Raw genomic sequence first — 15617 nt, 5'->3', positions numbered from 1 at the left:
ATGCTCAAAAGCTCTTTTGTTAAAAGTGTTTTTATTATGAAATGTCACAAAATTCATTAAAATTTATGTGCTTCTCCAAACAAACGCTTAAAAGTTTTCTGCCTAACAAAGTCCGATGAAAACACTTTCAACCCTTCAAGAAGTGATCCAAACAATTACGTAGTTGCAAATTTGCAATCAAACCCTTTTCAAACCGAATATTTATTATTTTCTATTGGGCCATTGGGCCCAAATACAATTAGATGGGCTTTTTACAAAACCCAAAAGATAAACCCCAAACTTGGTACGAGCGCGAACCAGAGCCATCTCTGAGCGACAATGGAGGACACTCCGATGGAAAACGGAGAGACCAACAAGGATTCTGAGGTGGCCCCAGCCTTAATTGCAGTCCACCCTACCCAGAGCTCCGTCGCAGTCGCCGTCGGGTCGGACCTCCGCGTCTTCGACCTCCGGTAAGCAATTTCCCCCCAGTCTCTGTGCATTGTTGCTTTGGATTTCAAAAATTGGCCTCGTTGAAGTACAACACGGTTCAATCGTGAGTCCCTGAAGATTGAAACGTCGACGGTCTCTGTGTAGTTTCAATTGTACATGTTGAACACAGTGTCAGTTTTGGTCAAGTTTTAAACTTTAAGCTTTGTTTGGCTCTGATTAATTTGTCAGGAAAATTGGAAGTTGTTAATTCAGTTTCTTGTTGTATTTATGTAGTTAATTGGCTTTTTTTATGTGAGTTTATGAGAAAATTAATCAATTTCGGCAAAATAACTGTTTGATTATATGGTTTTGTGACAGTGGGGGTTGTGCGGTTTCTTTGGTGGATAATTCTGGTAGTCCTCTTCATAAGGATTCGATAAGAGCCATTCGCTACGAAGCAGACGGGAAGCTTTTTGTGTCGGCTGGTGATGATAAAACCGTCAAGATTTGGTCGACTGAATCTTGGCGCTGCATTACTACTGTGTAAATTATTCAAACTTCATCATAGAAATAAAAATTATTGAAACACCCATGACATTGTGGTAATCTTATGAATGGTATTGAGGATCATATCAACGAAATCATCTGATATTATTTCCGCCTTTTTTTGTTATAGGTGCTCAGAGAAAAGAGTGAGTGCAGTTGCCGTAAGCAATGATGGTTCCTATGTTTGTTTTGCTGACAAGTTTGGGGTTGTTTGGGTTGTGGATGTGGATGTGTCTGATGGACATCAAGCTTCTGTTAGTAAGAACGCGGCACCACTGCTTTCTCACTATTGTAGCATCATAACAAGCCTGGTGAGTTGTCTTCTGTTGCTCGGCATTTCTTTGTATCTTACTCACACGTAGATAATAGTGGTTCTTATATCGTAGGTGAACATTGTTTCTATGACCGCATGGTATTCATGAGATGAGTAGTAATTAACATTGTAATTTTGACAGGAATTTTCACCAGATGGACGATTTTTCGTTAGTGCTGACCGGGATTTCAAAATTCGAGTAATCCAACATTACAATCCTTTTGAATAATCTGATAGCTACATTTGCACATAGTTTACATGATTTTTCTTTTGGCAGGTTACAGTGTTTCCCAAGAAGCCTTTAGATGGAGCTCACGAGATACAAAGTTTCTCCCTTGGTCATACAGAGTGAGTGGCTATCTCTTCTGTTATAAGACAACGGAGAAACTATATAGATAAAGGAAGAAGCATTATGCAAACAGTCGTATTTGCTATGTACTTAGTCAAGTCCTTCCTTTAAACTTCAACCCGATATGCACAAAACATGCAGTGAACTCGAAATTAAATATACAGGGCTCAGTGTTTCTTATTAATTTTGGCAATTCGATCTAAAACATGTTTAGGAAATCTTCTGGTTACTAAATTTTCACTTATCTTCACTTTCATGCATCTATTGGCAGGTTTGTCTCATGCCTTGCCTTTGTTTGCACTCAGGAATGCCCCCAGGGGTTTCTTGTCTCTGGAAGTGGTGATTCGACAGTAAGCAATCGTAATAACTCATGGTCTTTGAATTGATTCCACATGCATCTTGTGTACGGTAGATTAATTGATCCACATTGATTTTGCAGGTTCGTCTATGGGATATTTCCTCAGGATCTCTCCTAAACACATTTGATATCAGAGAAAAGGTACTTCAATAGTTCTATGTTTCCTGGGATTCCCATTCACCTTTTTGTTGTTTCTGAAATACTTTAGCATGTTCGGCTAAAATTTTCCTATTTCTCTAGCTGATACTTACTAGCACTATGAGAGTCTTGTAATTTTTCTGTTGGCATGCTGTTTACTTGATTTCATTCTGAAGGCAGGACTTTTAGGGTCCAATGGAATAGAAGAGTGCCATGGGGCCGTTACAGATTTGTGCACCATCCCAGATAGCACCCTTGTTGCAGTGGCTGTTCAAAGGCAAGTTTCTATCTGTTGGACTTTATCTCTTCTTTCGTTGTGCGGTTGTTTATTTCATTACTTGATCCTCAATTTGATATTCCATTGTAGTTTGCAAGGAATAACATTATTGAGCTGTGATCTTTCTGCTAAAACACTCCATGTCGCCAAGGTAAGGACCTCGATTAGTTAAGTAATATGAACTGTAAGTACACATCCGTACAAAAGTACACGCTGACCTGTTATCAGGCAGTTGTAGTTGAATTTACTTCACAAGAGTTTTTCTTCTTTATACACTTTACATCTTGCATAGCGTTACCATTGATTTTTATCATTTGCCCTTCCTGTTAACACCTTTATCCTAAGTCTTAACTACCTCATTAGCATGAAATATAGCTCCTTGGAGCTAAATTGCTGAAGATCTATCATGACACGCACATCAAGTAGACATTGACATTTCGTGTGATTCGAACAGGTGGTTTCTATCGAGGGAGATGCCTTTATTCCTACAAGCTTGGGAACTAGCTTATCGTCAGGATTATTGTGGATGGTAACGGGTGCCTCTAACTTGCATGATTCTCAGTACCCTTGTGTGGCCCGTATCAAGGTTATCTCTGGCGTTAAGGAAACCAGTCCTGATTCAGTTGAGCATGGGCCAATTGTATTGAAAGACGCTGAGATCCCCGGAGGTGAGAAATTGCTCGAGAAGCTGCAGGGAAGAGTGTCGTTTGACGATAACTTTTTCTTGACAGCTGCTGAGGCTTTGAAAACATCCATGAGCAATTTGTTAATAAAAAAGCAGTACTCTACGGAGAATCGAGAGTTTAGAAAGAGAACCAGAAATGATAAGAAACTCAAGCAGTGATGGGATTACAAAACCGGCAAAAGCTCCTCTAGAAATCTGTTTTGAGAAGGCCTACTGTGAACTACTTGTATTACTATTAGCTTGTGTAACCCTAGGGATTTATTTTTTTCATATTCTTGGTTCAGATCTCTACCTTAATGACAGAAAAAATGATTGATCAAATTCTATTGAGTCTAACTCATAGTAATCATTTATCAAAAAATGATTTTGGTGATCAAATGATTGAACAACCGGAAGTAATTTACTTATGATACTTAGTTGACATTCATAAAAAGTGTCTAATGTATCTAGTATTGTTCTTGTAGTGTGTAAAGTTGTATTGTAATGCGGGTTAATTTAATATAGATTAATATAGATCAATCTACAATAGTATCATCATATTCCCTTTCCATATATATTTATTTTTTTCATATCTTTGTAAGAAAATGGTTGTATTGTTTTGAGAGATTAGAAAATCTGCGCCTCTGCAAGTTGCAATCAACTCAAAGTCAACAATTTTGAGCCGCGTTTGCAACTGAGATCCATTTCAGATCTATGTGTCTGGAACCAACGGATCTAGAGATTCGAACCATTCATTTTAAGTTTCTAGTTTAACAGTCTAATCCACTAACTCACCTCGGACAAACCAAGGGTTTGAATCTCTCTTTCTTCAATAGCCTAGATCTTTGGATCCTTGAGCTCCGACATAGAGATTAGGAGAGGATTTCTACTCTCATGTTTGTATTCAAGTGATTGCTTTTAACTACAGTAATTGTTATCTGGTAAAGTTTTGTAGAGAATCTTCAGTAGGGCTACTCTTATACAATTTGAAACCAATGTGGGATCATTGAGACCAAAATACACGGCCCTTATGCATTTGTGAAAGTTTGACTTACCTATAACGTGATGGGAGCCGCCCCGTTCCTAAGTTTTCTTGAAAAATTATTTTTTTGGTCAATTCTTCCAATGCCATAAATTTTGTGTGCAATATAGTGGATCCTGTGTGGTACAACCTACTACCCGCAAAATACAGACTATGGACCTACCACAGCAAATGAAGGGCTTGTATCTGCTTTAAGTCAAACAATCTAAGTCAACGGCCACTTGATACTACGATCTAATAATGCTTATATTCACTTATAAGTTTGATGTTAGGTTCGATCTCGTCAAAAGCGAGTTTGAATCATATGCTAGTCAATTATAAGGTTAAGTTTATCCCTCTTTCTAATATAGATAATATCGTTTATTAAAAAAAAAAAAAAAAAAAAAAAATCAAAGTCAACATTTTTTTTTCAGTTACAAGCGAAGATTATTGGTATCGATATTTAATCAAATCCTGCCTAAACATGTTTTGGATATTGACTTTAGAAGAAAAACAATAAATCAAACCTGAAATCATTAAAATTTAATTTCAATAAAAATACAAATGACGATGTTTTTCTTGTACTAATTACCCTCTAATTTAACTCGTAACTTGGATTATTTCACCTTTATTGTTCATCTCTATTATGGTCTTGAAGTCCGCTACCGCACATAGGGAAATAACTAACCCATCAGAAGGTCTGTAATACACCTTGTGTCCGTCTCTCTTCTCGTGTGACATTCATGCTTCTTTATATAAACATAATGGTTTTGAAGTTGACTACAATGCAGAAAAAATTAACATATCTGTCACGAAATGTCTGTAATACACCATTATATTTTATCTTTTTTCACATGTGACATGTAAGTTTCTTTCCTTAAATTTTAATCGAGTTAGTGGTTTTATTTTATTCTTTGATCTTTTTGGGGAGGAAGAAAAGTTCTGAATTCAGAACGCATAGGTGAAAATTTAACACCTTATCCAATACCTAATTAGGTCTTCACAATCACAATACAGACAGACAAATCCGTCCGGGAATTGTCTACTGTATCCACCAGGTGTTTTGAACATTTTGTAATTATCATCTTAATAAACCCCAAAAGCGTTAAGTACCTTCTTTTATTCTTATTCGAAAAGTTGGTTATCTTAATTAATCGAAGTTGATTATCCTAATTAGTCAAAGTTGATTATCCTAATGCATTACTCCACCAAAAGACAAATTTGGACCCCATTTTCCACTTCATTGCCCTCTTTCATTTCTCTCCTTCCACGTGGTCATTACAAATCATCACGCAAAAACAAATGGAAGACGTCAAGGGGATCACATAATCATGTCTAATTAAACTAATCATTTACTTAATCCAATAACATTTTTTTTCTTCTTGCCTAATTATATTACGCCTTTTAAGTTTGGAGTAATTTTTAAAAGCGGTTAATTACGAGGTTTAGATTTTCTCACATTGCATCATGGAGGTCTGAAATTGTGTCACTTTGTATCTTTCGCTTGTTTGATTGTCTGGTCATTCTAAATTGATGACATAGCAAACATGGGAGTTGAGGTGGAAGCCGCAATTGCACAACATAGACATAAATTGGAGCTTCGCCTTTTCTAACTCTATGTTTCATATTTCAAAATGACAAATCAATCACACATGTGCATACCAAGAGATCTTACTTCTGTCACGTCAACAATATAATGAAGGATCATATGATCAAAAGAGACAAAAAGCATAAATTGAAATAATTTTAAAATCATAATGATGCAATATAAGAAAACTGAAATCCCGCAAGTCACATAAAACAAAGACTTTAAAATGTAACTAGTTTTTCATTTTCTTTTTCAAACTCTATTTTTACGCGGATGATGAAATGTCCAAATCAGTCGACTTGGTGCCAACAATATAATCCTATCTTATCCATGAAAAAATTATCAATGCCTTGAGTAATTGAGCAAAGTCAATAAACCAAATATGCATTGTATTTATCTTTCTTTCTTTCTCTCTATAGAATTGAGGCTTACCAAAAAACAATTGACTTACAACATTATTTTATTCGGAAAGATTTTTTAGTGGGTCGGGAACATGATGCGTGTACAAAATATCATAATACAAGTGGTTAGATATTTTAAAAAAAAATTAATCATTTATATTATAACACTTGGTGTTGAATGACTATTTTCAACACGATGAAAATTTTCTTTCTTGTTTGAGATCATATTAATGCCGCTTGGCAACGGTGAAAGTGACTGAAACTTGTTTGATAGCAATTGCAGCGGGCTCATTTGTTATCGTAAGTTTTAACCCCATCGATCAAGACATCTCGAGTGGTTCGTTATCCATCCCTGCATTTGGACGATGCCTCGAGTGTGTTGCATTTACATATTGCCACCTACTCCTTTCATATCATTGAAGGAGAGAGAGTTAGGCTTTGAGAGAAAATCTACGTCTATTTCTCTTATCACGTTTCTGTTCGAAGAAATTATTATAAGATGTAAAGATAAATTTATAGTTAAATTTAACTAATGACGCCAAAAATATCTCGTATTTAGGGTGGTCAAAGATCGCAAATCATAAAGACGACAACTATTTCACAGTTGTAGTAAGAGATGTGTTACACGATCAATTTCCTCTTATGCCAATTTTTGTATCACATTTTTCGTTGGTTTGGGATGGCTTATATATATATATATATATTTTTTTTTTTTAAAGCAGCTTCTAAGAAAAGTTGGGAACTTAATTGTGTTTGGTAAACAAAAGAAAAAAACTTTTTTTCTTTTCAAAATTATGGATTCAAAACAGCATAAGCAACTCTACACATACTTCTCACAAAACGTTTTTTTCATTTAAGGCAAGTGAACGTATAATACCAATAAATGAGATTTTCATATTGACAATCATATTCTATCATTTTTTTTTTTTCTAAAAGCACTTTTGAGTTTTTTTTTTTTTTTTTTTTTTTTTTTTTCTTTTTCGAATGTAACTATTTGAGCATAAACAACCTTTTGTTTGCTTTCCTATTTGTTGTGTCATTTCGGTAAAAATCTGAGCTGTCAAGAAAAGCAAATTATTAAAGCCACTTATACAATTAGTAATGATTCTGTTTCCCATTTCTTAGTTACATATATCACCACTTTGTCTTGAGTTAGAAAGTACCGAGTGCAGTCCTGTATCACTATAGAGCCCACATTTTGACTGAAACTTAAAACTTAGGCCTAAGTGTTCGACCCGGGTCCATAGTGGGGTTCACGATACACATCCAGATGGATTTTTTTAGTAGAGTTAATGATCAGGTCTATTAACATTACAATCTAGTGATATTCAACAATAGTTTTTCGATGATGATATGAGCGCATCCGTCATGATCGTTTATTGCATCTCTACCACCAATGATGATAATAACTATAAAGATGCACTAGGCGATGATATGATCACTTTCAACAAGTTCGCCTAGTCCACCTCTATTGCCAATGAGGACGATGGCAAGTTGGTAATTGGTGAGGCTGTTATTGTATTGGAAAACCAATGCAAGATGAATCATCTTTATTTACAAATAAGATATCTTAAATTTAAATATTACGAATACCAATTCAATACCAAATTATCGTTCACCTCGTATGTTCTATAGCCAATCGCTCACCTCAAAACCTTTGCATTTGAAAAAACAAAACGGCTCCCACAGTTTTTTATGTTTCTTTTGTCAAAGGCCCCCACAGGTTTACGTAACCAACGGCAAAGGAGTTGGGATCGGTTTGTACGTCTCCTCCGGTGCGAAAGAAAAAAGCGAAAATTTTCTCGCTACCCGTTACTCTCAATGAGCCCACCCACTCACTCTAGCCACGCCCATTTTAATTTTGAAGGGCCCCACTAGTCACTTATTCGAGAGCTAACAAACAAGCAATCCCCACAAACCCTAATCACATAATTGGGCCAAACCCAGAGTCCCCACCCCTCTTCGGAATTGACAGAGGGGGTAGGCAATAGGCATGGTTCAATTTGATGCGATTTTAAATGAAATTAAAATAAAAAATTCTTGCAATTTGGTTTGATGCGGTTCTGAAACTAAAACCGAAATGGAAATGACAAGTACTAATTACAATACTTGATAATTAGCGTTGTCTATCTGGTATCACTTAGTCGAAAAACTCATTTAGAACAAGGAAAACTAATAAAAATTGATTGAAAATTTTGAGTTTTAGCGATAAGAACAAAATAAAGGATAAAGTGAATAATACCAGGATTGACTTTTTAGTGTAAAATGTGATTTTTCGTTAAAATGAACAATACCGAGAGTTTTTCGTTAAAAATCCTTATAGAAATGAGCACCGTTGGTTGTATATAAAAATATAATTGTGTAACTTCTCTAAGATTTGATCTCTCAAGTCAAGGAAAAAGTGGGGTGAATTACACGAATGCTTACTCAGATATAATACAGAAACATAAAAAATACGGCAAAGTAGATGAACCTAATCAATTTAGCTCGTTTGATAACTTTTCTGTTTTTACTTTTTATACGTGCTTGAGACTAAAAAAAATATAAAAAAATATGAGGGGAAATGATAGGTGAAGAAGGTAATGAGAGGGATAGGAAGAAACAAAGAGGAATGGATGAAAATAAAATCTAATATTTTTTTATTTTTTGTTTTAATTTTCACTGTATTTTTTTCTTATACAGTTCTTCCACCGCTCTCCCAAAATTCTTCATTCAATATTCTTCATCCATCATTTTCTATGTATTTTCCTTCTGTTTATCAACACAAAAATTAAAAACGAGATAATTATAAAACGCACCTTCTAATTTTTTAAATATTGTATCAAGAAATAGAGTGTGAAATGTAGGAAAAACAAAGTCAAGAATAGGATACATTTACCATGTTAATTCTGGACCAACTTTTTCATGTTGCGAGGACATGGCCTCCATAAAAACTTGATTATTATTGGAGTAAACTGAAAGTTCCAGACTCTGTAAACTCTGGGGTCCCAAAGCTAAATTGTTCAAAGATAACATATAACTGAAGACATTTAAATAGTACTGGGAAAGGCCGGACATTTTAGACTAAACTCAAAATTCGAAATCCGCTAAAGGATGAATGGATTAATATTTCTAACTATAGAAATGCTATGGAGACCCTCTTAAAAGTGAGACTTTCTGCCACCTTATGTTTTTGGCACAATGGTTTATAATGTTAACACGATAATTGACATTAAACTATGAGGTAACAGAAAGTCCATAAAGAGTCTCACTTTGAGAGAGTTCTCTTTGCATTACTCTTCTAATTATGTGCAAAGAAGAGTAAGTGTGTACTACACAAGTAATGTAGCACATGTGATATGCTCATTTTATCGTATGTATAAAACTTCTTCTTTTGAAAGTATTTTAACTTTTGTCATTTAGTACTATGATCTTGTGAGAGGTCTTAGGTTCGAATCTCGTGGATGGCAAATTTAATACGAAATTCGGCTGCTCATTGTGTAGCTTAGCCGAACTCTCCCTCCCTTTAGTGTAAAAAATATCGATGTACTAAAAAAAAAAAATCTTTTCAACTGTTGCTTCATGAAATTTTGGTATTCTCCCAATTTTTAACCTAATCTAGGTTAATCAAGAAGATGAGTCGTGGAAGTGATTTTATCATACAACAGGTTGGTCTTACTACGAAACCTACTAATTGTCGTTGGCGAATTCAGAACTTTTTTTTTTCTTTGATTGGGCAAAGTATAAAAGCTTGGTGGTTATTGTCTAAGTTTCCTTATTCGGTAGGTAAGTGCTAGCGATCGTTCCGCTTGAGAGATTAAGGAAAAAAGTTAGATGGAGAGATTTGAGTGAAGCGAGTTAATTTCGGTGAATGATTTTGAAATGAAGAAGAAAAGCCAAGCATAGTTGATAGTTGGAGTTGAAAAGTGTATTTAGCCGTGTGCTATTTTGTTTTGTCCAACTCTTGGATATAATTCAGTCAATAGCTTTTTTTTAAATCTAAGTTTTAGATTTTTCGAAATATGATTTTGTAGTTGATTGTTGGAGTTGAAGTAAGTATTTAGCCGCGTGCCATCATGTTGTGTCCAACTGTAGAATGATAATTTAGTCAGTAGCTTTTTCAAACTCTAAGTTTTAAAATGTTTTTTTCGCGCAATCGATCCCTAAAAAGCCTATAATTGACTCCGCCTTACTAATTGCAATTCTTCCAATAAAATAATGATATACTCATGATTTACAGGTTGTAATCACGTTTTTAATCACGTAATAAGAAAAGATATATCCGATATTACACTAACTGTTTCTCAAGTCCAGAAATAGCACCAATAATTTGTGCATAGGAATTACCAAAATATTAAATATATAACAATTTTGCATGGTGAATATATATGAAAAAATGAATCAGAAACGTAGGGATGAGCTCAACATTTCCTATGAGTGCGTGCGTTTATTTCTGCGTTCCTAATTGCACAGTCCACACAGAGACTTTCACACAAAGTCCAAGCCAGCCACGACAAAATACACTCACAAAGACTCTTTACAAAAGACAAAATTCTATCTGTTTGAGAAATGGGATGCCTATTTTATTAGAGAGAAAGCTAATCATATCAGAAAACTACAAAAAGAAGCTTATTAAAAAGAAGAAAAAAATGGAATTTCTGGGTTTTGAGGCTGTGTGGTCAAAACCACAATTTCTCATGCACACGCCTCCTTTTGTTTCTCGAAAAAATTGGCATATGGCAGTTTGATCATGTCATTCGCAAGTAATTTTTAAGTTTTTTATTATCATGAGGACCGTATCCGAACGGTGAAACATAAAATATTAAAATATAGGAAATCTGTAAGAGTCCTGAATTTTACATTGGTTGATTAAGGAATTTTGCTTTATATGTTAAGTTACTCCTTTTATTGTCGATTACTCTTAAACTAGATACAGAGGATTACTCAAAGTCTATAACCTAATTGTCAATTTCCTTTATGAACTATCTTTTTAGCTATTTTACCCCGATGAACTAGATATAATTGGCCAATTCAAGACTTTCATCAATTTTACAAATGTCCATTACAACCAAGGGTGGATTCACTCATGTATGTTGTGGTCCCGGGACCCCTCGAAAGCCCAAGAATCGTCTGTGAGGACCTTTCAATGACCATCCAACGGTTTAAGCATATGCTGAGAGAGAAGATCATCATGGATGTGCAAATGTTGTGCAATAGAAACTTTAAACCAAGAAGAAAAATCTAATTTTAGATGAAGAACCACATGGCTCTATTGTTCTTAAACCTTGGTAGAAGAAAGACTCTATTTTTCATGTGACCAACTCCTCATTTTTCTCTTTTGTTTTTTTAATTATTGTCCAATCAGATTGTGCCACCTAGTATTTAATTAATAAAGATATGGTATACTACTCAAATAATACTTTTTATATCAAAGGTTTAACACTGTTAGTTTTTTAATTCACTATAAATTCATAAAAAATTTGAAAAATATTTCGTAACGTACTATGAACTCATAGTCACTTAAACTTTCATTGCAGACCATCAAATTCACTACTAAAGTAAAAATTATGATATTTTAGTATGCCATATGTGACATCCTACATCGCCCAGGGGAGTGATTCTTAAATATATATTCACATTTTTACCTAGCACGAGGCCTTTTGGGAGCTCACTGGCTTCGGGTTCCGTAGGAACTCCGAAGTTAAGCGAGAAAGGGGCTAGAGCAATCCCATGATGGGTGACCCACTGGGAAGTTGCTCATGAGTTCTCAAAAACAAAACCGTGAGGGAATGGTAAGCCCAAAGCGGACAATATCGTGCTACGGTGGTGGAGCGGGCCCGGGAAGTGATCCGCCCCTGGCCGGGATGTGACAATTGGTATCAGAGCCAATCCCTGGCCGGAAATGTGCCGACGAGGACGTCGGGCCCCTAAGGGGGGTGGATTATGACATCCCACATCGCCCAGGGGAGTGATCCTTAAATGCATATTCTCATCTTTACCTAGTACGAGGCCTTTTGGGAGCTCACTGGCTTCGGGTTCCGTAGGAACTCCGAAGTTAAGCGAGAAAGGGGCTAGAGCAATCACATGATGGGTGACCCACTGGGAAGTTGCTCATGAGTTCCCAAAAACAAAACCATGAGGGAATGGTAAGCCCAAAGCGGACAATATCGTGCTACGGTGGTGGAGCGGGCCCGGGAAGTGATCCGTCCCGGGCCGGGATGTGACAATTGGTATCAGAGCTAATCCCTGGCCGGAAATGTGCCGACAGGACTTCGGGCCCCTAAGGGGGGTGGATTGTGACATCCCACATCGCCCAGGGGAGTGATCCTTAAATGCATATTCTCATCTTTACCTAGTACGAGGCCTTTTGGGAGCTCACTGGCTTCGGGTTCCGTAGGAACTCCGAAGTTAAGCGAGAAAAGGGCTAGAGCAATCCCATGATGGGTGACCCACTGGGAAGTTGCTCCTGAGTTCCCAAAAACAAAACCGTGAGGGAATGGTAAGCCCAAAGCGGACAATATCGTGCTACGGATGGTGGAGCGGGCCCGGGAAGTGATCCGCCGCGGGCCGGGATGTGACACCATATGTTAAATAATATACCTAATTAGAATAATAAACTCAAATTGTCAATACAAATATAGTTTTAGACGCTTATGGCATATAATAAATTTAATTAAATCCGTCTAATATGCCTAAGTCCCTGTTTAGACCTCATTTAGGTGCATAGGCGCTAGACGTCGGCTCGCTCCTCGACTAGCGTCTAATGTACCTTAATCTGGACCACCCAATGTTCAAATTATGAATTCACCATTGATTACAACCTCTCATTTATATTTAGATAATTGTCTTATAAATGACATGACCAGTCCAGCTAAAAATTGTATCTTGTTTCTCACTCTTTTTTTTTTTTTTTTTTTGTTTTGTTTTTTTTTGGAAGATCTTGTTTCTCACTCTTTAAAAGGAGAAAAGGCTCACTAAACCCAACCCTTCTCTTTCCCTTTAAAACATGGGGTCTGGTCCCTTCTCATCTTTCACTTTCTCTGTTGGCCAAGTTGAAAATTCCTGCCCTGATGTTTTTTTCACAGGAATTGAAAACTGAATAAAGAGGAAGTGAAGTCGATGGATGGGATGCAAAACCCACTAAGCAAAAGGTGAATTTTTTTTTTTTTGAGAGAGAGAGAGAACTTCTTGTGCTGCAAATCGCAGAGCTGCTCTCTTCTTATATTTCCCTGCCCCGATCACATGGCATGCATGCCCTTTGTTATGATGGGAATTTGAGTCCCAATTTTGTTCCAATCCCCCAAAAAGTTAACTCCAACTGAAAAAAAACCCCACTTCAATTTGTTTTTGTTTTTTTTTTTTTTTTAAGCTTTCAGCCATGGAGGCCACTGAGATTTAGCAAAAACCCATTTCACATTTTTTTCCTCTGAGATTCTTCCCTTTCTTCCTTTTTCTTCCTTGAAAATAAAAAAGACCCTTTAATTTACTCTACTTTTCAAATTCAAAGTGATTTTTGAGCCAGACGTTTGTTTCATAGCCGAATTATTGACCTAGTGAAGTAACTACTAAGTTCTCATATGTATTTTCTTTGTTGTTGCTATAGTATCTCTCATGGCAATCTTGGATTAATTTTGCTCTACCTTTGGTGCTCCATAGCCGGACTATTAGGGTAAGTTCCCAATTACTGCTTTTCGAATATTGTTACCATCTCTCATGCATATTTCGGATTAATTTTGTTTTTTTCTCCCTGTTTTGCGGTGATTAATTTGATCATTTGCTATAGTGCAAAGTAATGCTGAGGAACAGATCCAGAGCAGTGACCAGCAAGCAACCTCTGATGGCGGATTCTCAACCATCTCCAACTCAAAGGAACTACTCAAACATCCCATCTTTTTTCGATTCTCCAAGGTTCAGAGCCTTCACAATAAGGGGCAGTTCTGAAAACGATCCAAATTTTATCAGCCCAACTTCAATTCTTGACGCTACCAAGCCATTTGCTTTCGGAAAAAGCCCGTTTTCGGGTGATCAAATCCAACCCAGAACCCCAAAAACTCAATCCGGAAACAAACCCTTATGGGAAAAATCTGAGGCCAAGGGCATTGGCCTTGCTATGCTTCAAACACTAAAAGATGAAAACTTTGAAGACAAAAATTCAAAACCCAGTAGCCGTAAGGTCCTGTTTGGCACTAAGCTCAGAGTTCAAATCCCCAAGACTGAGAGTTCCCAGTTTTCAGAAACTGGAACTTTTAACTCAGGCACCCAAACAGAGAACCTGAATTCGGGTTCGAATTCGGCTTCAGGGTGTGGTTGTGTGAGTGAGAAAAGTGAAATGGAGCTTTCTGAGGATTACACTTGTGTGATTTCTCGTGGGGCGAATCCGAGAACGACTCACATATTTGATAACTGCATTGTGGAAAGTTACTATACTTTGTCAGATCAGTCGAGCTCCTGTTCTGAGAATTTTCTTAGCTTTTGTTACACATGCAAGAAGAATCTTGAGCAGAAGATTGACATCTACATTTACAGGTTTGTTTCAATGGCCCCTTTCTTACTCAGATGATTACTTTGAAACTGTTTTTGTGGCAAGTATTTCTGTCCATAAGCGCTTTTGTAAGTTTTTTATTAAAAGCACTTGTATGTGCTTTTTCTTAAAAGAATATCCTAGAACACACTTCTACGACCTACTACGATGTTTATAAGTTTTCCTGTCTAGCGTAATCAAAAGTGCTTTGATTGTCAAAAAACACTTTTAGCTCTTCTAAAAGACGTCTCAAACAAGTTCTTAGTCAATTATTAGAAGTTTCATGTTTGAAGAAAAAGATATTGGATTGCATGCTGCTCTTAATAATCACAAAAAGTGTATATACAACTTATTGTTTGTTTAGTGTTTCTAATTCTACTTTTAATTAAACGTTTATAGCCGTTGTGTGTATCCTACCCTTAACTCATTTTTTCGATTGTTTTATTCAAATAACGATTCATTGTCTGTTTAATGTCTCGTGTAGAGGTGAGAAGGCTTTTTGCAGTCGAGAATGCCGCAACCAAGAAATGCTCTTGGATGAAGTTGGGAGCACAGAACTTGGATGATTCTTTTAGGAGTTGTTCTTGAATGATTGATTAAAGAGACCAAAAATGTAAGGTTTTGCTATTTAAGTTTTGTATTTGCCTTTTTTTACCCTCTCCACTGCAGATAGAAATAAGAGAGGATGAGATATTGTAAGTTTGTAGAGTTTTGATTTTATTTAATTAATAAATTATTTGATTTGTCTTTGCTACTCTTCTGTTTAAGTGAAACTTACATGCAATCGAGATGCTAATTCCTCATAACTATCACGAGTTGTTATGTATTTGAACATTTTTACCTGACATCGAGTGATATACTTGTAATATCGACGTCCCGATTATATGTAGAATTTTCTCCTCCCCACCTGCTTTGGATGAAAGACTCAAAACCTGCCCAAACTTTTGTTTTTTCTAATCAATCATGATATTTTGAACTGTACAATATACAGAGTTGAGACTTGGGATCCCCTCCGATCTTATTGTCTAAAAGGCCAAGGACAGCAAAATTC

The 15617-nt window shown here is 36.2% G+C and overlaps 2 protein-coding genes across 2 annotated transcripts; both read left to right on the top strand.

The window, feature by feature from the left end:
- The first annotated feature begins 277 nt into the window (after nt 1-277).
- Nucleotides 278-3455, top strand: LOC137716028 (uncharacterized). The gene is made up of 10 exons (XM_068455417.2): nt 278-452; nt 790-954; nt 1088-1268; nt 1413-1469; nt 1548-1618; nt 1891-1969; nt 2059-2118; nt 2292-2392; nt 2483-2543; nt 2847-3455. The coding sequence occupies exons 1-10, from the start codon at nt 319-321 to the stop codon at nt 3234-3236; spliced, it is 1299 nt and encodes a 432-aa protein (XP_068311518.2). The 5' UTR covers nt 278-318; the 3' UTR covers nt 3237-3455.
- A 9599-nt stretch (nt 3456-13054) lies between these two features.
- LOC137715366 (FCS-Like Zinc finger 8) lies at nt 13055-15320 on the top strand. Its single transcript, XM_068454663.2, is given in 5 exon segments — nt 13055-13196; nt 13649-13714; nt 13829-14571; nt 15051-15123; nt 15125-15320. Coding segments are annotated over 3 exon segments (837 nt in total). The 5' UTR covers nt 13055-13196; nt 13649-13714; nt 13829-13837; the 3' UTR covers nt 15155-15320.
- The last annotated feature ends 297 nt before the right edge of the window (nt 15321-15617 follow it).

The sequence above is a fragment of the Pyrus communis genome, chromosome 3 (assembly GCF_041283825.1).
Source record: "Pyrus communis isolate YQ-2024b chromosome 3, ASM4128382v1, whole genome shotgun sequence".
NCBI lineage: Eukaryota > Viridiplantae > Streptophyta > Magnoliopsida > Rosales > Rosaceae > Pyrus > Pyrus communis.
Note: the sequence above shows the minus strand (reverse complement) of the source record. Positions and strands in the feature narration are given on the sequence as shown.